General features: G+C 49.3%; 4 protein-coding genes across 6 annotated transcripts; 3 read left to right on the top strand and 1 right to left on the bottom strand.

Annotated features, from left to right (window-relative positions):
- Nucleotides 1-1,141: 1,141 nt before the first annotated feature.
- Nucleotides 1,142-11,326, bottom strand: LOC6551336 (neprilysin-1). 2 transcript variants are annotated; one of them, XM_026981424.1, is made up of 9 exons: nt 10,899-11,326; nt 8,563-9,150; nt 5,624-5,722; nt 4,027-4,154; nt 3,849-3,966; nt 2,718-3,724; nt 2,498-2,660; nt 2,117-2,433; nt 1,142-2,062 (listed from the first exon to the last, which is right to left on the bottom strand). In XM_026981424.1, the coding sequence occupies exons 2-9, from the start codon at nt 8,984-8,986 to the stop codon at nt 1,790-1,792; spliced, it is 2,529 nt and encodes an 842-aa protein (XP_026837225.1). In that variant the 5' UTR covers nt 8,987-9,150; nt 10,899-11,326; the 3' UTR covers nt 1,142-1,789. The 2 variants fall into 2 exon arrangements, with proteins under 2 accessions (XP_026837225.1, XP_001978412.1); XM_001978376.3 differs by having other exon boundaries at nt 11,002-11,326.
- A 2,262-nt stretch (nt 11,327-13,588) lies between these two features.
- Nucleotides 13,589-21,824, top strand: LOC6551318 (multiple inositol polyphosphate phosphatase 1). The gene is made up of 5 exons (XM_015155142.2): nt 13,589-13,960; nt 14,303-14,736; nt 20,539-20,930; nt 21,202-21,402; nt 21,465-21,824. The coding sequence occupies exons 1-5, from the start codon at nt 13,780-13,782 to the stop codon at nt 21,634-21,636; spliced, it is 1,380 nt and encodes a 459-aa protein (XP_015010628.1). The 5' UTR covers nt 13,589-13,779; the 3' UTR covers nt 21,637-21,824.
- On the top strand, nt 14,890-20,593 carry LOC26526319 (regulatory-associated protein of mTOR). The gene is made up of 3 exons (XM_015155964.2): nt 14,890-16,894; nt 16,953-20,372; nt 20,539-20,593. The coding sequence occupies exons 1-3, from the start codon at nt 15,457-15,459 to the stop codon at nt 20,544-20,546; spliced, it is 4,866 nt and encodes a 1,621-aa protein (XP_015011450.1). The 5' UTR covers nt 14,890-15,456; the 3' UTR covers nt 20,547-20,593.
- Nucleotides 21,825-23,810: 1,986 nt separating the features above from the next.
- Nucleotides 23,811-26,534, top strand: LOC6551316 (protein THEM6). 2 transcript variants are annotated; one of them, XM_001978372.3, is made up of 4 exons: nt 23,811-23,870; nt 24,622-24,872; nt 25,443-25,657; nt 25,734-26,534. In XM_001978372.3, the coding sequence occupies exons 2-4, from the start codon at nt 24,713-24,715 to the stop codon at nt 26,142-26,144; spliced, it is 786 nt and encodes a 261-aa protein (XP_001978408.1). In that variant the 5' UTR covers nt 23,811-23,870; nt 24,622-24,712; the 3' UTR covers nt 26,145-26,534. The 2 variants fall into 2 exon arrangements, with proteins under 2 accessions (XP_001978408.1, XP_026838083.1); XM_026982282.1 differs by having other exon boundaries at nt 23,850-24,872.
- Nucleotides 26,535-26,853: the final 319 nt, after the last annotated feature.

The following is a 26,853-nucleotide window of genomic DNA, read 5'->3' as shown; positions in this document are numbered from 1 at the left end:
ACATTTATACATATATATATATATATATAGCAAATGTATCAGATACTGTCTCTATCTCTTTCTACGCTCCCAATCCCTCTCTCGCACACTCACACACACACAATGAATATACCCTACTCAGCACACCACCACACCACCACACACCAACACGGACACCAAGCAAGCAGTGCTAAATGTAACGGTGATGGCAAGCAGTGCCTCGCGTAGCTGAAAATGCAACTCTGAAAACTATTTACGAGGCAGGAAGAAGGAATAATAACGAAAAACCAAAATAACTACTTAAGCTTACTAATAATTGAAAACCGAAAATACAGAAAAATGAACCTACAAATTCAAATTAAATTAAAGAAAAGCATCAAGTTTATAGGTTAATGCGCTAGTAGTTTTGAACTTTTTTTTTGTAATTTTTTAACGTAGCCGCTTTCAAGTAAACCAAATGAAACTATATACATACGTTTTTGGTTTTAGTTGTGTGTGTCTGTTTTTTTGTGCGAAGCGTAAAGCAACTATAAAGAGCGTTTCTTCTTGTTGATTAATAATTAGGTACACTGCTACAAAACATAAGTTAATTAAACAAGAAACAAAAAAACGAAAGCATAAAGAAAACCGAAAATAACCGGAAAACCAAAGCCAACAGCAAAATTAGAAAAAGTGAGTTAAATTTAAAATTATAGCCATAACGGCCAACGAAATGCAAACTAAGTAAATTTGCTTTTAGCTCCATGCAGGCAAAAGAGGAACCCACAAAAACCAAAAACCATTGATTCTTTGCAAAACTAAAATAAGCCAATTAAATGTGAAATTGTTTAAGAAGGCCATAAGAAACTAAGCACTATCCCCTGCTGCAAGGCCACCAACCGAAACTCTGTTAGACAAATAGCCAAAAAGCCAAGTTGTAATCATTTCGTTGCGTGACCTTTGCGTATAATTTGAATGGTTCGATTGGTTCCACTAGAGATACGTACATACATATATACTGAGAACACATACTATGTAAAGCAGCGAAACAAAACCAAAAAAAAAACCTAAGAAAACGAGCATTATAAATTAAAGAGAATTTGAAAAGAATGTATGCCCCCATGTTTTTGGATGTGAATTAAGCTGACTCCTGACGAACTTTCCCTACAACAAAACTTGTGGGTTTCCGTACTTGGTTCTTTATTCACGAATATAATGCCGGTAAGGAGAGGTGTGTGAAAAGTGCGGATTCGGGGCTTTTGTGGGCTACTCGGATAGCGCACTCGTGTACAGCAACAAACACACTATAATTCTATGTAGCCAGGTATAAAGTACATATGCAATGCAGCGCCATAACGAACAGAATATAAAACGGGGGACTACACAACAAATTGGAACAGCACAGATCAAACTGGTCCTCGATCTCATCGCCCTGTTGCGTTGCTGTTGCGTTGCAGTTGCGTTGCAGTTGCGTTGCAGTTGCGTTGCAGATGCGTTGCTCTTGCATTGCTGTTGCGTTGCTGTTGCATTGCTGTTGCATTGCTGTTGCGTTGCTGTTGCATTGCTGTTGCGTTGCTGTTGCGTTGCTGTTGCATTGCGGTTGCGTTGCTGTTGCATTGCTGTTGCGTTGCGCTGCTGTTGCGTTGCAATTGCGTTGCAGTTGCATTGCTGTTGCATTGCTGTTGCGTTGCTGTTGCATTGCTGTTGCGTTGCTGTTGCGTTGCTGTTGCCGCAGGTGATCTACAGTACTCGTATGGTGTATATCGATATGTATATACTATAGTATGCGATATAAATATATAAAAAAAAAAGCATCTACGACCGCGGCGGACTACCACACGCTGCACTTTTTCGCCGGATTCATGGTGCTGCCCAGTGGGCATTTGTAGGCGCTGGCAAAGTCGCGCGAATTCGAAAGTGGCCCCAGGACACGAACAAATCCTGGCGAGTGGACCGCGGATCGGATTTTGGTCAGAGCGTCCTCCGGCCGCATCGATCCGCACCAGATTTGGGCATAGTTGAGAAAGAACAACTGGTCGTGGGTCATGTTCAGGCCGGGCAGCAGCTGCTCCCGCCCATGTAGGGTCTCCCACTTCTTGTAGGCCTGAAAGGGCAGAACTCGGAGGGTTTAGGATTCGTTGACAATAGATGGACTTACCCGGAATGCCTGCTTGAGACCGCCGTTGTCGGCGATGTTTTCGCCCTGCGTCATCCGCCCGTCCATGAACATGTTCACCTCATTGATCTTGTAGCGCGAGTACTGATCGATGACGCACTGCGTCCGTTCGCGGAAGGCCTCGATGGTGGCATTGTTCCACCACTGCATCATATTGCCCTCCTTGTCGAACTGCCGGCCCTTGTCGTCGAATCCGTGGGTAATCTCGTGGCCAATGACCACTCCAATTCCGCCGTAATTCAGGGACTTGGGAAAGTGCTGGCTGTAGAACAGCGGCTGCAGGATGCCGGCAGGAAATACTAAGGTATGAAAATGCATGCAAGTGAGTAAGACGGATTGGCAGGTGAATGTCCTCCGACCCACCTATATCGTTTTTATTCGGGTTGTAGAAGGCATTCACCACCGCCGGTTCGGTGGTCCACTTCTCCTTGTCCACCGGCTGGCGAAGAAGTCGCAGCATCTTCTCCGACTCCCATTGCAGAATGCTAAGGACATTGTTGATGAAGTTGTCGGGCACGATGGTTAGCTGAGGAGGGATAACTAGAGATTGACGAAACTGTTGACCTGTACTGTATATACCCACATTCACGTACTCCTGCTCCAGCTCGGTGGCGTTGGTCAGCAGCTCCGGATAGCCGATCCGCTCGTTCATGGAGTCCGCCTTCTCCTTGGCCACCGCCCGCGTCTCGTTGTCCATCCAATCGTTCTCGGCCAGCAGTTCGTTGAAGGCCGCTCGTATGGTGTGGATCATCTCGAGGGCCACCTCCTTGCTCTCCTGATTGAAGTTGTCCCGGATGAAGAGGGCTCCCACGGCGACGCCCAACTTCTTGTTGGTCCACTCGACGCACTGCGACCAGCGTGTCCTCTCCGACTGGATGCCCATTAGGATCTTGCTGAACTCCACCCGCTCCCGCTGATACTCATCGATCATGTGTGACATCAAGGACATGACCAGGCGCCACAGCATGTAGTTGTGCACCACCCGGCGATCGGTGTGCGCCAGTATCTTGCCCATTTCGGTGAGATACTGCAGGCCGTACGTGACCACCGGCTCGTCCTCCTGCAGTGGAATCCCTGGTCCCAGGGCGGCCTGCAGATACTCCTGCCACTGCACCTCGGGCACCAGGTCCTGCAGCTCCGGCAGCAGCATCTTGCGATACACCAGGCTTGTGTCATGGCGATCCGCCTCCGGCAGCGACACATTCACCAGCTGCGTCTCGAAGAGCACCACCTTCTCCAGTTCCGCGGCGGCGGTGGCCGGATTCGCTCCCAGCAGCAACGCCACCTGCGTCATGTACCGATGGTAGGCCCTCCGGTCGTTGGCACTGCTCTCCTTCAGGTAGTAATCCCGCGAGGGCAGCGCATACTGCAGCTGGTCCATCTGCAGGATGTTCACCGAGCTGTTCTTGTCGTCGGCGCCCACGTACAGCTCGATCATCACCGGTTCGCTGTATTTCAGACGCAGCTGGCCCATCAGCCGCTCCACGGAGAGATCCGCCGGCGGACTCCAGTCCCGCTCGATGACCGGCCAGCCGCCCAGGGATTTCAGCACCTGCTTGAGTCGCCCCGTTCCGACCTTGCGGATTTGAGCTGGAAGGAAGGAACAGCAAGTAAGGTAAAGTCTTATTCTTATTTCTGAATGATAACTATATTATAGGATGCTTGGAAGTTGAGCGAAGGTAGTGGAGTTGACCCAATTAAGAGTTCAACTTACGTATATCCATGCAGCTCTTGAAGAAGGTTTTTGCCTTTATCGTGGCCTTGTTGTCGCGTTCATCTATGGGCTCCTCCAGAACTGCGCGCAGGATAACCTGCTGCTGATCGGACAGGACCTGCAGGCAATGGGGATGGACACTTAGCAACGCAGTCTTAGCAAATGTCGGAGCAATTACCTCAAACGTGCTGATGGAGCTGCGGTCCTCGGGAATGGGATGCATCTTGTTCCACGTGCCGCACGCGTACTGGAAAAAGTCCTCGCAGGGATCGGAGCTCAGGTCCATGCCCGAGAGCAGGGAGGCCGCTGGATTCAGATTTGGACAGTTTATTGTGCAGTAAGCAAGTGTACAGTGTGGTAAATCAAGCCCAAGCCGTTGGGAAACCCTTCAGCTGGAGTGCAATTAGTGCTTCACCCCGTGGAGGCCACAAACTTGGACCACAAATCACCAACGCAACTTTTACGATAAGCGATAAGTAGTTTTAGCCCGCAAAATCCCACTTTTCCGCGATGCAACTTTTCGGCCACACAAAAGTTGCGAGTGAATGCGGAACTAAACCAACGAGAAGGAGCGATTTCCCTGGTTCACTGGTTGCGCTGCCAATCCATAAATCAACGTCATTAAGCTGAATTTCATTATCTCGGAAAACTAAGTGCGGCACTCATTAGTGTGCCCCCCACTCTTCCAGATTCTTCCCACTTCTGGAAGCGTTCTTGATTTATGCTGTAGCTATGAGGCCAGAAGGACACTTGCTTGCCAGCGAAAATTGCATTCTGGGAATTCAAAAGTGTAAGTCGGGCACTTAAGCAATTTCCCTAATTCAACAGCTTAAATGATGGCAATCTGTCCGTTCCCTTTTCAAATCCTACAAGGTGTTATTATCTAGAGAACATAGTCCAACCGCTTCGATTGCTTCAATTAAGGAGCCCATTTGGGTTACCAACTGCGGCGAACCCCCAAAAAGTGTGCTAAGTGGAGCACTGGAATCGATGGCTCCGCCTGGTAATTGTGGCCATGTATATTTCAGGAAATGTCCTGCACCTGCACAAGTACAGTAGATCCATACACCCTTCCATCCAGCCATCCATCGAACCAGCCATCAATCTATCTATACACTTCTGTATCTGTGTATCTGCGGCATGCCAAGCAGTCAATCACCGTGGCAATTTCCTCGGCAAGTGACTTTGAGGTGTTTGGTTGCCCGCATTGCTTGACATAAGTGCATTTGGATTGGTTGAAGGTACATACACGTGGCTGAGCAGATGTTCTGGTCCCCACCGGCGGGCAAAATGAGCACCATACCCCATATACCATATCCCATATACCATATACCATATCCCATAGACCATATACCACAGACCATATTCCATAACCCATAGACCGCATCGCACAAGCCCTCCAAAGGGGCACTTAGCTATCTTAATGGCTGGTAAATAATTTACAACTCAAATAAAACCGCACATATTGGAAATATGCAATAAAAACCTTCGCCTTCCCCATCCTTCACTCCATTTGATTGGCTGTGGTGTAGTAGAGCTTCTTATGGATGGATTACTCCATCTCTTCCATTTCACTATAGATACCATACTCATATGGCTTATGGGGGCTTACAAATATATCTGGTTTCTACATAGGGCAGTTCCACTGTAGTCATTATGGGTATTGGATTATTGAAGCTATTTGCAATGCAATTTGATTGTTTCTACCTTCTAGAAATGAAACCTTCCAGAAAACCCCCAATATGCCAGCGATTTTTAATTGGATCTGAGCTTACCTGTTCTCACGCACTCCTGGGTCATGCAAATGTTATCCGGCCCCTCGTGGGCGGATCCCGAATCCTGGTCCCACCTGCCTTTCGGTCTGTCATCGTTGTCTGCAATTAAAGTTGGCGGATTTCAGTACAGCACACACGGCGTATGAGCAATTTGGTTTTATCAAGACAGCCAGCGATTCGCGGGCCACTCAGCTAAATTGAATTTGAATTTCTCATCAAACGAGGCTCCTTCTCCTCCCTCGCCTCCTGCCCCTCATCCAGATTCGGATCCCCCTTCGGCGCCTTCTTCCCAGTTGGCTTTATCAAATTAAAATAACGAAAGCCAAGCTCGTTGGCTGAATCCCCTCGAACCCGCCCACTGGCCATCGATTGCCGCCTGGACAGGACACATGTTGCATGTCGTCCTTGTCGAGGCTGTCAATAAAAATGGGATGTTCGGCGGTGGCAGGAGGAGCGGTAAGGGGTTAGGAAGGGTGGCGGCGCGTTGGAGATGGCAGCTCTAGTTATTAATTAAAGCGATTCAGCCATGCGAACCCACGTCCACCCAGCTAATACCATTTTGCCCGGCGTTAATAGGTTTAAGTGGACCAGTGGAAGGTTCCACTGTGTGGCAAGTGGCAACTGGCAACTGGTAAGTGGTAAGTGGCAAGTGGCAAGTGCCCAGCTGACCAGTTGCTCGGTTACTCGGGTTGAATGTCCAGGAGCTGCAGCAATTATGCTTCGGTGAGGGGAATTTCATTACAATAAGGACTAGAAGTGAAATCGGCGGGGAAAGGAAAGCAATCGATTTAGATAGCCATAAAATATTATCCCCCGGCTTATTCCCTTTAATGCTTCAATATTGAGAAATATCTATCTGAAATATCTGTGATTAATGGTTATTACAACCCTAAAAGCCATAGTAAAATGCTATGAGTATTACTGTGCTATTATTGTGAAGAAAATTCGGCGATCTTTAGTTGGTGCGCCATTCCAACGAACTTGGCGTCCGCTCGCTTAAAGCTCGAAAGGAGAAAATCGATGGGTCGAAAGGGAGTGGTGGAAATGGAAAAGTGAAAGGGTGGGAAAGCGGAAAGGCGGGAAGGCGGGAAAGCGGGAGAAAAATCCATAGTCAAGGCCAAAGGCCTACCACAAGTCGCTGTTGCCGATGGAAAATGTTGATGGCCATGATGAAGGTGAAGCCGATGATGATGATGCTGGGTATTTGCGGAGATGCCGCCAATGAGATATTTTTAAATGGCTTAAATGGGGAATAGGCTTTGATGGTGCCGCAGCCCGATGAATGAATTTTTGGCGCAAAGCATTGAAAACACGTCTTATCACGGTAAATATAAACAGGATAATGGACTGTGCAGTGGTGTGCGTGCGGCGCATAAGTGTGTGCATATTCAATTAGCCCAAGGAGTCAAGGAGTCCAAGGAGGAAGACGCCATCGATGGGAACGGCCGTTGAAAAATTCATAGACATCCCTAACCCAAGCGGATTGATTGCTTTTCGTTCGTTGTACTTATATACTTGTACTTGTTTTTTTTTCGGCTGCTCATGTATTTGGTTATTTCCCTCGGTTTTATTTATTTTTATTTTTTTTTTTGCTGTTTCCTGTAATCGAGGGAGCACATGAACATGTAAATTATGCCGGGACAGACATCCTTCCATGGAGCAGCCCGGCTCGCAGCTCCTGAATATTTCAGTTGCTTTGAATCGCATTATTCCATGTGCCAACGAGCAAATGCAGAAGGGCGTCGGGTCTAGAGCACCACCCAATAAAACCACCCGCCCGGCCGATAACACAAGATAAGAGCGGCAAGGGCAGGGAAGACAGTGTCCCTGGGTCTACAGGAAATAAAACATTCCAGTGTGTCATTAATAATAATTCCCTTTTATGCCTAATATTCCTGCACATCTTTGGCAGCAACAAGCTGAATAATCGAATTTTTCAGTTCGGTTTGTGCATGTTTGCCCCACTGTGGCGCACCACAAAAAGGCTGAATGGAGGAAGCGAGTGCCGTCATTGTTGTTCCTGCTCCCGCTGCTCGTTTGACATATTCTGTAATTGAATTTCAAACAAGGCGCATTACTACAGGCCAGGACGACCGAGGACAGGACAGAACGGAGATTACAACACCCCCGGCGGACCCACTGCCACACCCACAGCCACACACTGTGTATGTACAGCCGGGTCCACTGTACCAGTGTGCCACTGTACCAGTGCACCATTGTGGCAATGGCATCCTTCAGCCTGTTGCGCGCCATTCCCTGTGACACGGAAATTGAGTTTATGCTCCATTTGTTTGAGTCACCAGCGGCCAGGCGTTAAATTCAGTTAACATGCTTAGGTGGCTGGCCAAAAGGGTAGCGGCACTTGCCTGCTGAGTGACTGCTGACCCAGTTGCCGAGTTCCCAGCTCCTGCCAACAGGTGCCCACAGGTGCCAACAGGTGATCCCAGCACTCAGCACGTTTGCTGCAGGGAAAAGCAATGATTACTGCGCTCTCCCAAAGTGAATTATCTACGATTTCAAACAGTTACGAACTCAAACAGTTGGCCAAAACAATCTCAATTGCGCCATCTTGACAAGTGCCTATGTGTCCTGTACTAATATTTCGTGGCTTAAATATGGTTCCAATTTGAAACAAGGAAGTGTGATCATGAAAACAATAATCAAACACCAGCAGATGATAGCTTTCGATGGCGTGGTTATAAATCGAGGGACAATGGAACTCAAACTGGTAAGTAAGCTAAAAAATAGGGAAAGTTTTGGTCTAGGGCTAAGTAAACCTTGGTCTGGCGCAAGGAAAGGCCCATCCAAATGGTACTTATCCTCCATGTGGCTGCACCCTAGTTATGCGTCCAGTTTATTTTCGTATATTGCACACTTAGCTGCATTTTTATTTATACTCGTTTACGTATATATTTCATGTATTTCAGGGTTAACCTCACCTGGCTCCACGCGGTACAGATGGCACCGCTGATGGACGCTGGCAAAGTAGATGGCCAGTGCGCCGATGGCCGCTCCCAGGACGGTGAAGGCGATGGCCAGGACGAGCAGGCGGCGCCGCTGCTGCGACTCCTTGAGCAGCCAGTCGCTGTGGCTCCCGGTGCCCGCGGCTCCACCGGGACTCGCCTGCGCTGGATTCCCTCGCTGGATTCCCACGCCCCCACTGCCGTCGGGCGCCAGGAACACGACAGTGGGCAGCTTGTTCTGCTGCTGCTGCGGCTGCGTCTGCTGCTGCACCTGCGGCTGCCCCAGGAGTGGCGACACCACCGTGGCACTCAGCTCCTCCAGCGGCGCATTCGCCTGCAGGTAGCCGTTATTCAGCGGCTTCTCGGCGGCGGACGCTGTTGCCTCGTGTTGCTGCGCCATCTTCTTGATGGGGCGCCTGGTTTGTGGACCGCTGAGCGATCGGCGGACAGGTGAAGCGGTACAGCGGTACAGCGGTACAGCAGTACGGCGCTGCGACGGACGGCGTACCGTTCGCAGTTAGAGCGACAACGCCGGCGACGCTGGCAGCATCAGCCTCGATGGCACTGAAAGAAAAATCATCAAGGTGAGCCATTCGCTTGAAAGAACTTCCTACTGTAGTACACCTAGTACACCATTGGTGTCTTATATTTCTGCTGCCAGCTTCAGCTAGGAACATAATTTCTTATTTCTATACTATTTAAAATAGGGCATGTGGGCAGTTTCCCATGAACGAGTTTCGCACAAGTTTGCTTCACTGTAGGCGGGCTTTCGGCAATTTTATCAGACGTTTCAGAGCAGACCGGCCAACACCGGATTCAACCAGATCTTCCACAATGGACGCGTGGCCGATTGGCGCATCGAGGCTTCACTGTGCTCTCGGGTTGCTTAACAGGGGAGCGGATCGTTGGGGAATGCGCCGCAGAAGTTACATGTACCGGCTCTTGAAGCTTTGACAAGTAATGATCTTCTGATATCATCTCTTCGCACTCTTGTTGTTCTCGGTGTGGTTTTTAGTGCTATGTTGCCTTAGTAGGCAGTTGTTTTTGCTGTTGCTGTTGTGTTGCTACTGTCGTTGTTGCTGTGACATGCGATCAGGGCCAACGTGTTTTTCGCGCAATCGCAGCCGGCAACTCAGCAGGGGATGCAAAGCCAAACAGTCTGTGCCGCCGATTAAAGTAGTCATTGGCTAAGAGGGCCGCAGCGAAAGTGAACCTATTCACTGCCTAATTGGACACACTTTGGGTCACCTCTTTTGTGGCCTATCCTTAGTTGGCCAACTTTGCATTACCACCAGTTCTGACTCGTCTTTAACATTGCCTAAGTAAGCGGCTAGAATTACTTGTATTGAAATAAATAAAAGCTATAGGGTTTTACGTAAATTCTGTTGAATACGAGTATATGTATGTACTGCCAACAAGAAGTGGTCGAGATACAGTAGTTAGTCATCCGTTCGCTAATGAGCTGTTGTCTTTCATTCACGAATTGGTATTGGGCACATCCGACCTGACTTTCTAACCGATATCCACTGTGACTGGAGCTCGGATTAATGCGCGACAAATTTAGCTAAACTCGAAACTAGTTAACCCAGCTGCGAATGGGCAGCGACGTCGGCGGAGGCAGCGGACTATGTCGTCTATATGCCAAGTCTACCAGTCGATTTGATTTGATCGAATGGCTGATAGCTGATGGCTGATGGCTGATAGCTGATGGCTGATAGCTGATGGCTGATGACAGATCGCAGATCTAATGCCCATCGGAAACACAGCCAATACATCCACAATACCTAATATATTATACACAGAGTTCTCAGCTCGCGATCGTTTTCAAAATTGGGCGCTTCTGATGAGCCACGTGAAATGCGATACAGTCGCCGTATTTTCATATTAATTCTTTTCCACATGAAGAAGGGTAGCGGGGGTGGGGAGCGGAGAAGAAACTCGAACGGAGCGACATAAACTAAAATAAATTAATGCGACCGTCGTTAAATTCGCATCGTATTACCGCAGCTGGTTCCCAAGCTAAACAAAAACTTTGAAATATATAATCGCACGGGCAAAAAAATACAAAAAATATTGATACTTCTGACTGGCGTATTAGAAAAGGTTTAGCTGCCTGAAAATTGGCCTAATCGTTCAGGATCGTAGAAACATACTATAAAAAAAAGAACTTTTCAAACAATCACTGCACAGAAAAAAATAGCACAGTTCTGAAGTTGATCAATAGATACTGATAGAGAACTGATATCTGAAACATGTTGAGTCCGCAAAAAAAACTGAATCCCAAAGTTTCACACATTTCACTGATGGAATACCTTTGCGATATCAGTTCCGAAACACAGATCTTATGATCTTATTTCTTTCTGTGCACTTTCCGGTTTCTTGTTATATTTTTTGTTTAATATTTTAGTGCATTACTTTTTGTTGTGCTGCTGGCTTAGTGTTTTATTGTTATTGTTGTAGCGCTGGGGGTTACCGTTCTTGTTGTGTTTTATTTGCACTATTCGTATTATTTATGTCTTTTACGACTTTCACTGCCTTTGATTTGATTTGATTGTTTGTTTGTTGTTTTGAATTCGCCTGCGAGTGCGAGTGGGCGCGCGCTAGTGTTGCGCTCTCTCTCGGCCACTCACTCTCTGTTTTTAGTTAATATAAGTCTTCAACTTTTTTCTTCTTTTTTGTTTTTGTTTGTTTTTTGCCGCCAAGCGCGCGAGGCGACTTTTCGATGCCAACTGAGCGTTCTCAACGCGTGTCCTTAGCTTTTAAGCAGTCGCTGTCGCGGTCGCCGTCGCTGCCGGCGTCGCAGTCGACGCAGTCGCCAGCAGCACTAACAACAAATTCAACCAAGTATTGCCAATGGAAGTGACACCCCAGAGGTGTATATTAAATTAATGCCAACTTGGTTACAGGGCCCCAAAACGAATTAAATAATATGGGGCCAGATGTCGCTGCCAGTTCTCCGCACGAATTATGTATGGTCAAGCACTAAAGTTCCTCGAGAGATTTTGGCCAGCTAGTTGGGCTGGGCCAATGCCATTTAAGGTGGCCAGCATCTCATGGATTGACTGAAAACTTATCCCTAAACTTGTGCACTTCTACTAAGGAGTGGAAAATTGTTCAGGGTTTCAGATCTTTCAAACTATTTTTGGTGCATTTACATATGTATTAATATTCCCCTTTGCGAGGGGGTACCTCCCAGTCCATCGACTAGTTAGCCACCCTTTTGTGCTGCAGACTGGACTGGACCACCTGGCAGGTGGTGTCGCTCGCCTGTTTAGGGTAACTCACTACTATGGCAGTACTACAGGTACGTTCCATACACGAAGCGGTCTAATCGCGGTTGTGTTTTTTTTTGCATTTCTTTGCTCGTCTGTCTGCTCCAGCCAGCATGACGCTGGAACCGCCGGCAGTGGCCACGGAACCCAGAGAAGCCGGGGAACCAACCAAACCACTGGCCATTGGCGTTGACATTATCATTATCAGTGCGTGATCAACGCGCCGTTGTCAATGGGCTCCGGACAGAAATACTAATTACCACCCAGTCCGGTCCGATAAGTTTGGAGATTATGGAGCACTCCCCCTGCCCAAAACCAAAACCACAACCCACCACCGCCCCCAGTTCAAAACAAAACAAAAACAGCCATCTTTGTGTTATTACTTTGTGACACTTGTTTTTGGCCACTCGATGCGGCAGGTTTGATTGATGGGGTACCAGGGTACCGGTACCCAATCCACACACTCCCCAACGATCATATATGGCCAGCGGGGTGGAATGTCGCCCGGAATTCGGTGGGCAGTGCGGGGATTTCCCCGTCCCTTAACGTTACCAAGCCACCCACGCGCACCTACAACAAAGAAAAGCCATCATTTGATCGATTTTCGTTAGCTGATTGCTATCCTAGCTCACAAAAATAGATTGAAAGTTTCCAAACACGCGCTTTAAGCTCCAAAAAAAAAAAACCTACAAGAAATGGGCGCCCAACAGGTGGCGTGAATACACGGCGAGATAAGTGTTGTGCTTTCAATTTATCAACCAATTAAATTGGCACTATAAATAAACAGATTACACAAAGCTCTGGCCATTTATCGTAAATGTTTAAATTACTATGCACATGTCTGGTATCATTTTATTATTTTCCCAGGCCAATTACGCACTTGATAGTATCGATGTGATAAAAGGTTTCCAATTGAAAAGTAACATACATATTGAATGTGGCTAGTAGACATTGAGCATCCGCAATATTTTTATAAACATATATTTGCAAATGTAACTACTTATGAGACGCCTGATTTTTTCCAGTGCAGTAGCGTGATTTGCTACCACAAATAAAAGTCGCGCACTTCCAATGTTCCCGCTCCTGCTCCGGCTCCCATTCACAAATCACCAAAAGGACAACGACTCCGAGTTACCGGTTACCTGGAACTTTAGTTTTGGCGCAAATCCTTTGGCATGTGCGTTTCAGCTTTTCCTTTTTTCACTACTGACATTGGCGGATTGTGACTCCTTCGGCGCCATATGGCAGCCAAAAAACCACGAGTGGAACCTCGATAAGCACAAATTCTACCGAAACTCTTTAGAACAAAAACTAAGTGGTCACACAATACGAGTTTAGGGATGTATTTATCTATTGCAATTTGAAATTCGAAGTTTCGCGTTTTATTCTGGACGGGAATTCCAAATTTGTTCCCTTGCCAACGCTTATTCCTTTTGCATGTTTGGCGTGCGACTAAACATATTTTTAATCGCTTAGTTTGCCGGGCCGGTTAAAACAGAGCTTTTTTAAGCAGAAAGCTCGATTGGGCGAACAGAACACTTGTTGAGCGGCAACGCGCTGACTTCTGCACCTGCAAAGCTAACTAAATTTATTATAAAATAGTTTCATAATAGCATCCTCGAATGGAAAATCCATTAAATACATTCATTTGCTGCTGTCAAAGGCGCTGTTCAAAAATACCGCCCATTAGCGGTTGAAACGGGTTTTTTTTGTGCCTGCCCTCTGTGTTGGGCTGCCAGATGATCTGACAGCCTTGCCACCATTCGCCAGTGGCACACTTGTCAAATTGTTTTTCTTTCGTGTTTATTATTTACTAGATTTATTTTGCGCTCGCATTTCGTTCTGTTTTCCATGTTTTAATCCCGTTTTTCGGAAAACCTCGACACCAATCTTGTGACAAGTTTTTCCGTTCCCCGGAAAGATGCTAAGCCAATTTTACTGTTTGTTTTTGTTGCTCCCCATCTACTTCTTCGTGGACATGACGTGGGCTGAGGAGGGGGACTGCCGTCGCCTTAACCGCGCAGATATCGAGGGCAGACTGTCCACAAAGACGCCGTACAGAGCGATCGCCAATTACGACGAAACGCCACCGAAATACGCCGGTTTGTATTTTTGTTGTTTTCTGTGTAACGCACCCACAGTGGGCACCCGCTTTGAAATACCAAACATATGTTGTGCCATGTGACAGTTAACTGAGCTCTCTTGGTACAGGGAACCCATAATCGTGTCATACTCTGTACCGCAAGGGCGACTTAATTATCGAAGGTATTTTCATTGATCATAAATGAGTGAATCGTACAACTAGTACACAGTTTACAACCTTCAGATTAAAAAGAAATGGAATTGTTATTATATTCTTACTCGTTTATCATTGCCGGTGCCCACTGCTCACATATGGCTATGAAACAGCTGATTTTTTTCGTTTACCCGTTTCACCCGACAAGGCTGCCACCCGACGCGAATTTGGTCCATCATCCGACACGGAACACGAAATCCCAGCGAATCCGTTATCCTGCAGGCGCAAAATCGCCTGTCAGAAATAAAGAAACGCATTCTGGATCAGCCGAAACCGCCGATCTGCAACGCTGAATTGAAAAAGTTGCGCCAATGGCACTGGATGCACCTGAATGCCACCGAAGATGAGAAACTACTAGTGGCCGAGGGTGAGGATGAGTTGATTGAGCTAGCGGAACGGATGCAGCGTCGATTTCCGAATCTTCTTCCCGAGTTGTACAATCCGGAGTGGTACTACTTCAAGTATACGGCGACCCAGAGGACACTGAAAAGCGCGGAAAGCTTCGCCACGGGTTTGTTTGGTCGTCATCGCATCCATACTGTACGATATCCGCCGCCTTTGCACGAGGATCCTGTTTTGCGGGTGAGCTGACCTTTAATGTTTCCTTACAATATAAGAAACGAGAAATTAAGTCAATGCGTTGAACTAAATTTTAATTGCGCGCCACATTTGAGTTCGCACAGATCTGGCAGCGCAGTGGCGTTACAGTAAGTCCATTTATCGATTATTATCGATATAATTAGTTGTAAACCGCTTGCTAGTGTGGCCGCAACGCGGCAATCGAAAAATCATCGATTTTTGTTCCAGCTCTATTTTCTGCGCAATTCTTTTCGTATAATATAATTCGATTAAACATAAATAAATAAACCTAAGCGCAACTAAATAAACCCATTAATGCGCTTCATCTTCCGCCGGAGATCGCTCGCGATAGTTGTACGGTTTTTATTTTGGCCCGCCCTCGACTCAATCGGCCCAGGCGGCGTGTTTTCCCCGAGTTCTTTTTAACCGTATTCGGGAAATGGGTCGCGATCCGTAGGCGGAAAACGTGGAGAAGAGGAACGAGGAAAAAAAGCAGAGAAGCGCGGAGGAGGCACAGGCGGTGCAGGAGGAGCGGAAAGTGCGAAAAGTGTTTGGGGTTATGTGCTAGAGTCCCCTCGGGGGGATTTTTAGCTGCTTGGATCCGCGACAGAGACGTAATCGCTCCGGGAAATCGCTCGCATTGCACTGCACCCTATTCTCAGCAAACGAAAAAAGAAAATAGTAATACAGCGAGAAACAAAAGAAGCAGAAAGCACGCAAAACATGACAAGTGCCGTACGCGTTAAGTCCGCCACTGCCGCAGTCGGCGTCGCAGTCGACGAAAGCAGCGGCAGCAGTAACGGCAGCATCGCGGATCAGGAGTTGTCTTCCGGTAAGGAGACCGACCTGCGCATCCTCATCCGTACGAGATACGAAAACTATACATTCGCTCGTTGGGACGATCCCATACTCGTGATAGTGGACCAACTGGAGCACATCGAGCGCTGTCAATCCTCCGCCTTGGAGAACCAGGTGGCCATCGGCCGGGAACGATCCCAGGACGACTCTCTGAACGACCTACGTGAGGTGGTTAACAACATAAGGCAGGACCACTCACTAATCCCAATCGTGAAGCACATCGAGCAAATATCCGACTTCCAAGCGTCTAACGGACAGGAACAGGCCTCCCTCGGTTGCTTGAGGGAGTTGATCAAGATTATTAGGAAGGAGTGGCCCCGGGACGACTTCATCCAATTGCGGACGAAGCGAATACAGAGCATACAGGCCCAGCCGCCCACGGAGAGCATATGCTTCGGCGAGCATCTCCGCGACGACAGGTGCCCGCTCTCCCTGCAGACTAAGCGGCACAAGGAACGCATCCAGGCCATGATGTACGAGCGACAGACGTGGCGTATCCGCGAGCGCATGAAGACGGCAAGCGTGGCCCTGGTTCTGTGCCTCAACATCGGCGTGGATCCGCCGGACGTGGTCAAGATCCAACCCTGCTCACGGCTAGAGTGCTGGATAGATCCCAGCTCGGTGTCCCCGCCCAAGGCCATGGAACTCATTGGGAGCAACCTGCAGATGCAGTACGAGCGCTGGCAGCCAAGGGCCAGGTATAAGAAGTGCAACGATCCCACCGTGGATGACGTTAAGAAGCTCTGCACCTCCCTACGCCGGAACGCCAAGGGGGAGCGCATACTCTTCCACTACAACGGACACGGAGTGCCCAAGCCCACAGCCAACGGAGAGATCTGGGTTTTCAACAAGACCTTCACACAATACATCCCCCTGAGCATATTCGAGCTTATCACGTGGATGTCAGCGCCCTCAATTTACGTGTATGACTGCTCCAACGCCGGGATCATCATCAATTCGTTTCAGCCATACGCTGAGCAGCACGAGAAAGAACTGGAGAAGGCGCTGGCCGCCGCCCAGCAGAGGGGCGGAGTCCAGCAGATGGTGGGCGGCTCAGGTGGTGCCGGCAATGTAGCCGCCAACCAGGTGCAGTTGCCCAACCAAATGGTCAGTTACAAGAACTGTATACACCTGGCCGCCTGTGCTGCCAATGAAATTCTGCCCATGAATGCGCAGCTGCCGGCGGATCTGTTTACCAGCTGTCTGACAACACCCATTAACATCGCGCTCAAGTGGTACGCCATGCAGGAGAAACTGGGCATGGTGCCGCGTATCCAGAGCGAACTGATCGATAAGATTCCAGGTAAGTTTACGCCTTTGCTCAGTCACGGACTTCTGGTAACCATTAAATTCCATCGCAGGCAAGGTCAACGACCGGCGCACCATGATGGGTGAGCTCAACTGGATCTTCACCGCCATTACGGACACGATAGCGTGGAACACACTTCCTCGCGAGCTTTTCCAGCGCCTGTTCCGCCAGGATCTGCTGGTGGCCAGCCTGTTCCGCAACTTCCTGTTGGCCGAGCGCATCCTGCGCAGCCACGACTGCACTCCAGTTTCCCTGCCCGCCCTACCGCCTTGCTATCGCCATCCGATGTGGAAGGCCTGGGATCTAGTGGTAGATCTGGCTCTACAGCAATTGCCGGAAATCCTGGATCACAATGCGCCGTACCGCCAGTTGCCGTTTTTCGAGCACCAACTCACGGCCTTCCAGGTTTGGCTAGACAGCGAATCGGAGTCGAGAACGCCACCGGAACAGCTGCCCATTGTGCTGCAGGTCCTACTGTCGCAGGTGCACCGCCTGAGGGCCCTAGAGCTGCTCGCACGCTTTCTGGATCTCGGTCCGTGGGCCGTTAATCTCGCCCTGGGCGTGGGCATCTTTCCATACGTGCTCAAGCTGCTGCAGAGTTCTACGCGCGAGCTGCGGCCTGTTTTGGTGTTCATTTGGGCCAAGATCCTGGCTGTGGATCCAAGCTGCCAGGTGGATCTGGTCAAAGAGTACAAGTACTTCCTCTCCGTGCTGCAGGACACCTCCGTTTCCAAGGAGCACCGCACACTCTCCGCCTTTGTACTGTCCTCCATAGTGCACAACTTCCTGCTGGGACAGACGAGCGCTCTTCAGGGTCCCCTTCTGTCCATTTGCCTGGAGCAGCTAAACGACGGAAGCTGGTTGCTGCGCCAGTGGCTAGCCATCTGCCTGGGCATGTTGTGGCAGAACTTCGAAAAGGCACGTTGGTCAGGAGCACGCGACCTGGCGCACGAGAAGCTGTACGTTCTGCTGCGGGACTCCATTCCGGAAGTGCGAGCCGCTGCCGTCTTCGCCTTGGGCACATTTATCAGCTCCGTGACGGATCGCAGCGAGGAGCAGGCCAATAACATCGATCGCATCATTGCCATTACCATGCTCGAGACCGTGGGCGAGGATATGTCGCCGCTAGTCCGCATGGAGTTGGCCGCCGCTCTGCAATGGATGGTAGTACTCTTTGAGTCACAATTCGTGGCCGTGTATCTAGCTGAGCACATGCGTGGTCACGTCTCCGCCGCCTCATTCGTGATGTGCCCCGATCCCCGGGAGCTTACATTATCCACGCACAGCCTGGAGCGTCATGTGACCATACGCAGGGGAGCCAGCTCCAGCTCCATATCTAACATGGGTGGTGCGTCAACCGGCTCGGGGACAGGATCATCCAGCAACCCCTTAGGTCGCTCGAAGAGTGGCTCTGCTAGTTCGGGAGGAAGAGGAGCAGCCGGAGCTGCGGGCGGTACTAACAGCATACCCTTCCAGTCAATCTTTACCAAACTGTGGATGGGCATCTTCAATCTGGCCCAGGATCCGTTTCCCCGTGTGGCGGCCATTGCCCAGGAGATTGTTGACCATGTGAGGGATACGGCACTGTGCCCCATCATGGCCGCCAAGGAAGCCACCATGGCCAATGCCTCGGAGAAGTGCAGTAGCCTAAGTGTGAGCCTCCCGCCCAGTCCAAATACGAGGGTTAATTACTTGGGTGGTGGCGGTGCACCAGGAGGAGCTGGAGCAACTGCAGAATCACCGCCCGTCGGACCAACTGCCTCGTCCGCCAGTCACTGGGCCCAAAAGCTACGGCTATCGGGCAGTGGAGCTTGCGTGGCTGCCGGAGAGCCTCAAACCATACTGCAGCGCAAGCTGCGCACCAGCTCCATCAACGATGAGACTGACAGCGGACCAGCGTACTCCAGAGGAGTGGCGGGCGCCGGAGCTGGTCTGGGACTGCCCAGCGGACCGAGGGAGAGCACCCATTCGGCGCGGAGCAGCGGCAGCGAGAGCAATCACTACTTGGAGCCGGGGCACAGCCTCACGCCCATTGTCCCTACCGATTTTATACCCTGGGCCATTTCCTATTTCACACGGCCGGGCAAGGAGCGCTACAGCAGCGCCGAGGGACCAGCAGAGGAGGGACGCCAGCGCTACCCAGTGGACCGAAACTCAGCGGAGCTGCGACGCAGAAGGTTGCGCTTCCTGAGGAATGAATTTGTGCGCCGACATGCCGGCCGCAAGCATCAGGAGCTGACCGATCCTTACGGCTTCGATGTGTGCGTGTGGAACCGGAAGACACAGTTCACGCCTTCAATCGTCAAGCTGCTGCCTTACGAGCCGCAGATTGCAGTGGCCTACAGGGAGAAGGTCCTGGTATACGACTTCCAGTACAATTCGGTACGCACATACGGCGCCGAGGCTCTCGGCGGCAACTCCACTGGCTCCAGTTCCGGTTACGGGTCAGGTTCCGGCTCATCTTCCTCGCTCAATGGCAGCACTCCGCGGAAGTCGGGCGCACACCCAAGTGGAGGAGGAAGTGGATTTTCCGCCGCCCCCTTTGCCCGCGTTAGTAGCATCGAGTTTATCAATGCCCAGGATATGGCGCTCAACCTGGTTGCACACGAAGACGGAGTGGTGCGCGTCTGGCAATCCCCGCCGCCGGCCAGCTCGGCCACCTCCGAGGATACCCCGAGCAAGGCCCGATTGGTGACTGCGTGGACAGCACTGGGTCAGGTTAACCAACACAATCACCGCCAGCGCAGCGTGGCTTCCGGCGGCAGCATTGGCAAAGGTGCGGACGCATCGGGACTGTCGAGCGGTGCAATTGGATCCGGAGGGATTGTGACCGCATGGCAGCAGTGCAGCCAGCATCTTGTGATAGGCGGCGGTGGCTGCCGATTTATCCGCATTTGGGACGTAGAAAGAGAACTGAAACTGGCAGATATTCCATTGGGCCGCAGCGAAACCTGCGCCCGGGTGCTATCACCCTACCTGCCCAATATGCGTTCCGATGTGATCCTCGCCGGCTGCGACGACGGCAGTGTGAGACTGTTTGACAAGCGATGTTCGCCGCAGGACGCTCGCATCTCCGTTTACCGGCGCCACAGTGCCCCCATTCTTCATGCCAGCCTGCGGGCAAACGTACCGGTGCTGGTCTCCGGCTGCACCGAAGGTCGGATCAGTGTGGCGGACATGCGGTCCAGCCAGTCCTCCATCAGCCTCAACGACGTAGTGCACGAGTGGGACGCCGGTGGCGATGTGACGGCCATAACCAGCCACCAGCTAGGAGACACGGTGGCCTGCGGCAATGCCTCAAAGATTGTGATCTACTCGCTGGACGGACGACAGCAGAAGGTGTTGCGGACGAACGAGGGTTTCATTGGGCCCAAGATCGGTCACCCCACGTGGCTGTATTTTCACCCATACAAAGTGCAGCTGGCGGTGGGCTTCGTGGACAATATGGTGGCCATATACAGCCCCACCCCAGGTAGAAAAAAATGTGAACAATGAAAGTGAGAAGACTGTAGTTTCTTCTATACGAAAATATCAAGAATGTCAAGACCCAGAAAATATTTGTATTTGTTAGTAATAGTGAGCCTAGTGATAACCCAGCGCCTTATTCCATTAACATTTATATTCATGTGTCTTTGCAGTTCTATAAGGGCTGTGGCAAGTGGAAAACTGACGTCGATAAGAATCCCGAAACCTTGGTCAACGCACGCAGGTTCCTTGCGGAGCCGCAGATGCAGTCAGCAGTGCAGCATGTACGGAGCAGCACCCGGCTACCGGATCTTCAGCCGGAGGACGTTCAGCTTATGTATACGGTGTGCGCTTTCGAAACGGCCTGGCATCGCCCGCGTCGCAACTCTGGCTCGATGCCAGATTCGTCATACGAATCCGTGTGGTGTAACTTCTTCGACGTGGCCGCATTGGAGGCGCTGGAGTTCTTTGAGGATCTGGAGTACTATTGGAACGATGGCTACGGCTATGAACTGACTCATCGCATTGCCTGTCCGGCAATCGCAGATATGTTTGCGGCCATTAGGTGAGTTCGCCTCCAAGCTGGCAAAACTGTATATATAAGAGGACTTTTCAGTAAAAACATCAAACATCTTGATCTTGATATTTGAGGCATCTACGGCAAACAAGTCTAGAACGCTAATTCTAGCCGTATCCGGTTTTTTATATATATGTACATAGTTTAATCTGCATCACTTTTCGTTCTCAACTTATCTTCCAGATTAGGAATATTTTGTTTTAATTCGTTTAGCATCTTTTGTTAATATTAAATTAAAATATTTAAATGTATATTACAGCTCCTCTGAGGAGAAACGGCCGCGACGGGCCAACGCCACGTTGTACTTTACGCACTCGGGTACGCTTCTCAAATTGCTGGCCCACCTGGGATTGGCCCGGGATAGGAAGCCGCTGACGCACAAACACTTTGCAAGCGAGCGTCTTTGGCGCACAAGCCAGATCGACGCGTTCGCGACCAACTTGGCCTTCCTACGTTACGAGTAAGTTGTGCTAGATATGTAGGCCTGATGTAAGACATCTAATAGCTAATCCTCCCCTGCAGTTGCGACAAGGAGAAGCCGCAAGTCCTGGTGCTGCATCAGGAGCGAGTGGTGCGCCTGCCCGGCTGCCCGCAGGACAAGGATCTCTGTCCGCTGGCCACGCTGCGTCGCCTTTACGCCAAGAGCGTGGACCACTGCGACCGCGAGGAGATGTGCCGAGTGAAGGCCAACTAAGGCGCACAATCGGAATGGCGCTGCTGATGCTGAAGGATCGTTGTTTTGTGGCTCTGCTGCCCTGCCACTGAATGACCACGGGAACGGAGATTCGTCGGAAAGTTTAGGATACAACTGATATAAAGATAAAGTTAGGAATGGAAAGATGCGAAGGAACTGGAGTTAAGCGATTATCAGAATAGGACTAGTTTTGTAAGAGATGAGCGGAACCGGAGAGTTATGTGTTGACCAAGTGGCGAGTCGAATTCTGTGTGTTTTGTATGCCTTATTAATCAATGTGGACTATCCACTCCAATGCAAGAGAATTTTGAACAGGAGTGCACGAGACAGAGCGAGATAGAGAGTAGAGAGAGAAAGGGAGAGGGAGTAGGAGAGGCTAGTCCGTGTCATGTTTTATGGACTTCAGTCTATATACCCCGGATGGCTCTGCAAACGCTGTAAAGATCACGATTTATCTTGGGTTACTATTTTTTTTGTTATTCGGTTAATCATGCTATACCCATAGCCTCATCCTTATCCCGTAGCCATGTGGCAACGCATACTGTACATATATAAATACCTGATGTATAAGATAATTAACTATAGTTATATTTACCCAACACACCACACATATATACATAAACACAATCGTAGTTGTATGCCTCTATTGTAATCGATCCTTTGCCCCCAAAAGAAAACGTTCGTTGTGCTAACTTGTGTTATATACCTATAAACGAGACAGGATATATATTTGATAAGGCAAGAATGTGGAACACACGTTGGGTTCATCCATTAATTGTTCAGCGGAGTGGGAGACCCACACACTTTGTACATAGCACTTACGACTTTAATCACTTTTGTCTAATTTTGTTTGTCCTATCGAAAGCCCAACAACAAAAGCAACCGCAGTAACAACAAATAAACTAACGAAAATTCTAGTTTAAAGCTTAACTGGCTTGGACTTTTCAATTTGTTTAAGCTGAAAATAAAGAAAACTGAAAATCAATACGCACCTGTGGTCGCATGAGTTGGCTTTTTAGCAGGCTTTTAAATAGTTTCTTCGATTTTTCACCCATTGCTTTTATTTTTATGGGTGCAAACTTCCCGTATTTGCTCAACGTGCTGCCCTCCTAGTGTTTACAGCCAGCTAATTTGTGTTGCCGGTCGAGAGGGCCACATATACTACGTATATTCCACCCGAGTCAGCGGAACAAAGGCCATCTCTGGCCACATCCCGAGACGTGGGCGTGTTAATGGAGGTTACGACAGATGTAACCTGAACTTCAGCTGTAGCTACCGATCGCAGCGCAGCGATTGACGCAGCGAATCAAGTGGGATTATTCGAATGGCACTAGGTACCTGGTCTGAGTTTGTTTGCCCATTTGGGCCGCGCTAAGAGGAAGCATCTGATTTCTGGCTAAAATAAGAGCTCAAGTTCAGTTCGCAGTGCTATAAGATATTAAACTATAGGGACGTAATGTTACCTTGAGTATAAAATTGTTTAAATAGTTATAAGCCATATTTGGAATTCTAGCAGACGAAGATCCTATTGCAAAACTGTATCTAATCGTATATATTTTTGCATAGCGGAAAACCGGATTTTCCCATTTATTAGTTATACATGTATACTTGCAGCCACCTAATTATCGTTAATTGGGCATATGCAAGCATTGAATTTTCTTATAATATTCTGTGCTTAATTCTGGCGAAGTAATAATTAGCATCTAATTCTAGGTGCAGCTACTTCGGTTTTTGCTTTAATGAATGCTCATTATCTAGCTTGCCTTTTGTTCTTTCATAATCTTTTATAAGAAATTGAAAATATGATGAGTGAACTATCTTAAAGGTGTCGAATATATTCTCAAAGGTTCATGTATGCCCGGAGTTACCCAAAGTAGCTAGAAAGGCACCTGATACTTGCGCCTTTCGTCACGTCCATCCCGATGGATCTGGTATACCCCTATGCTCTATGGTATCCAATACTTGTGGTGGCGGCGGTGATGGGCGGAATGGACTGGGACCGGGACCGGGACCGGCAACAGGTTCAACCCTTAGCCAGCGGAGCTTTTCTGGCCAAAAGCTGCGAGGACGTCAGCTGAGAGCGGCGAGCGCGGGAGCTGCGCAGGCGTTGACTGCGACCGCGACCGCGACGGAGGCGGCGGCGGCGACTGAGGCTGCGGCGGACTTTCCGCCAGCGGACGGATTTGGATTTGGCCAAAAAGGCGATTCAGTCTCAGTGCGCTGTTGTCGCTGCGGTAGGTGCTTCGCTAGCACGTTTTTTTTGTTTTGTGCATTTTGGCTTGGTTTTTGGTCTAGAGCATTTTCGAATGAAACAACACCATTTTGCTGGCCGTTTTCCTCGTTTTTGTTTCGTGTGCCTGTTCCTGTAATTTAATAATGTGCGGTGTGTGCGCGTGCGAGTGGTTTTTCCTGTTATTGGAAAATATCGAAAATGAATTCGTGACGGGAAAGCTGGCCAAGCTGGGAGCAGGGAAAGTGGCCGGGTGGCCTGATGTCCCGTCGTCCGAATGTCCTGGCCATAAATCGAGCGACGAATCAACAAATTAGGGGTTGTCCTGGTCGCGCGCGAGTGTTTTTCACGGTGTCTGTGTGTGTCTGCTACACGGAAACGATTCGGGGATGCTTTTTAAAGGATTTTTAATAAACTATATAGATTAGTTTTTTTTTGTGCCTAACGTGTGGTTGTGTGTGTGGGACCTGGCCAGTTGAATCACCTGATGGTGAACACATGACCCAATTCCGTCAGCATCCTGGCCAGCTTAGTCAGGACCAGAACCTGAACCGCGCTTAGAAAACCACCCCGGGAACCTTAACCCTCGAACGCAAAGTGCCGAGCCAAGTGCCTCACCCTTAACCCTTAGCCAAGCACTTGCCTGGCTTCCTGCTTCCGCATTCTAATTAGATTGCAATCATTTCACAATTTGATTGCCAGCCGCCTTGATGAACCACCCATACCACTTACCACTTGCCACTTGCCACTTGCAGCGCCTCCAGCTCCACGGACCGCGCCCCCTAGCCTGTCCGCCCACCAATCTGTCAGCCTGCCAATCAGCCATTCCGCCAACCCGCCAGCGGAATGGACCAGCTGTGCTACCTGGCGCTGAGCGTCCTACTGGCCATCATCGTGGTCTACGGCCTCCTGGAACTCCACTACTTCCTGCGCATGTGCCTCTGTGTCCTGCTCGCCCGCTTTGTGAAGAGGCGCTGCCACATCCTGGACACCACCACGGTTAACGGTGAGAGCTTCGTGCGATTATCCCTGATCCTTTGTCCTCAATGCAAACTGAAGAGTGAGCATTGCCACTCTGGACTAATGCACTGAAACATAATTAAGTATCCAGTGCCTTTTAAAGTTGTGAAGTCCACTGAATTATCCTACAAAATATCTAGAAAGTAATTTTCTGAGCATCTGAGTGTAGATGTGTTTCAAAAAGAATTGACAAGAATTAAAGTCAAGCTTAACTTTATAGGAAATATACAAATATTAATAGCTCTAGAGTAATTGTGTAAAAGTGCATAGTTTTGCTCTTCAAGTGTTCCTGAAACGAGTAGACTAATTACGTTTAAGTGCCATCAAGCTGTCTCTAGAGATTATCACTCATACGCAGCGTTGGCTCAACTCGAATGGTTTAAGTTTATTTACCATTTGAAAGCAATTACTTGTTTCAGAGTTCCAGGTTGCCATGGTACTGTAGCTATTGGACGTGTTTTTATGGCTTAACAAGAAACATAGCTATGACCATTAGATGATCCTACCAGCGATGTTGCAGCAACGTAATCCCCCATTAACCTTTCAATATTTTTAGGACTCTGCCTCACCAACGACGTGGACACTTTGCTGTACCACATGAACAACGCTCGCTACTTCCGCGAGCTGGACTTCGCCCGCGTGGACTTTTACGAGCGGACCAATCTCTACCGCACCATCACGGGCATGGGCGGTTCCGTGTTCCAGGGGGCGGCCACCATACGCTACCGTCGCTTCATCCGCCCCTTTCATCGCTTCAACATTATCTCGCGGGTGAGCATACAAGCCAAACAAAATTAAAAAGTAAAAACACCCAATTAAGCATTTCTAAACGCTCATTTCGTTTCAGATTATTTACTGGGACGAGCAGTCACTCTTCATGGAGCATCGATTCGTGCGTCCGTCGGACAAGTTCGTGCACTGCATCGCCATCTGCCGGCAGCGGGTGATCGACGTGTCCATGGAGGCGGTGATGTCGGAACTGCTGCCCAGGACCTCCTCCAACGGATTCCGGGCGACGGTGCTGCCCTCGCTGGCTGCTCCCTCGCCGGCGGCTGGTGGAATAAGCAATCCCGCGATGGACACTTCGCTGGCGGAGAACGGACATGGGACGACGAGCGGGGGCGCGACGGGCACAGGCGCCACGCCCACCGCGACCACGGCGCACTGCCTCAAGCTAAAGCCCTCGCTGCCGCCGGAGCTGGCCAAGTGGATAGAGTACAATGATATGTCGAGCAAGAATCTACGCAGTGGCTGCTGACTGGAATCGTTGGAGTCGCCGGAAGCGGATGCGCAACCGGAAACGGAAACGCCCATTAATGCGTTTGTTTTTTTTTTCGTTGTCTCGCGTGCTTGTGTGTTGTGTGTGTGAGTGTGCGTGCTAAAGTGTGCTAATGTTTAATGTCTAAGTGTGCACGTGGAATGTTTGTACTGTAAGCTATGTAAGGGTCTGAAAACAGAAAAAAACAAATAAGAAATACCCGCCCCCTTTTGGCCTTAACTAATGTATTGTATAATTGCCCAGAGATCAGCCACGCCCCCACGAACAATGAACTAAAAATACAAAGAAAACTCCTTGGTAGTCCACAGTGTGTAAGCTATGATGTACAATGATTGTTTAGTAAATGAACAAACTAATGTGAAAAAAGAAGCAACTAAATGAGTGATTTTCTTGGCCCTTGGCTTTGGCGCCTAAAAGCAGGCTACACTTTGCCACCAATCTAGCTGGTGGCGCACGATTTATGGTTAATCTGTTGCTTAAGCTGAGCCTAAACCCATTGGCAAATATTGTCTTTCGATTCAAAATCACCTTGTGGCACTGTGAGTAGGCCCCATCTTGAACTTTCAGCAGCAGCCCTTTGAAAATGTTGTCTATTCGGGTAATTTGCCGCGCCGATGATGGCTCGATGTTTGCACCGATCGGGGAATAGCTTTATTTACCTGTGAATTTGCTTATTACGCCACACCAG

The sequence above is a fragment of the Drosophila erecta genome, unplaced genomic scaffold, assembly GCF_003286155.1.
Source record: "Drosophila erecta strain 14021-0224.00,06,07 unplaced genomic scaffold, DereRS2 tig00000126-arrow-pilon, whole genome shotgun sequence".
NCBI classification, from domain to species: Eukaryota; Metazoa; Arthropoda; class Insecta; order Diptera; family Drosophilidae; genus Drosophila; species Drosophila erecta.
This window is presented reverse-complemented; position numbering and strand designations above follow the sequence as displayed.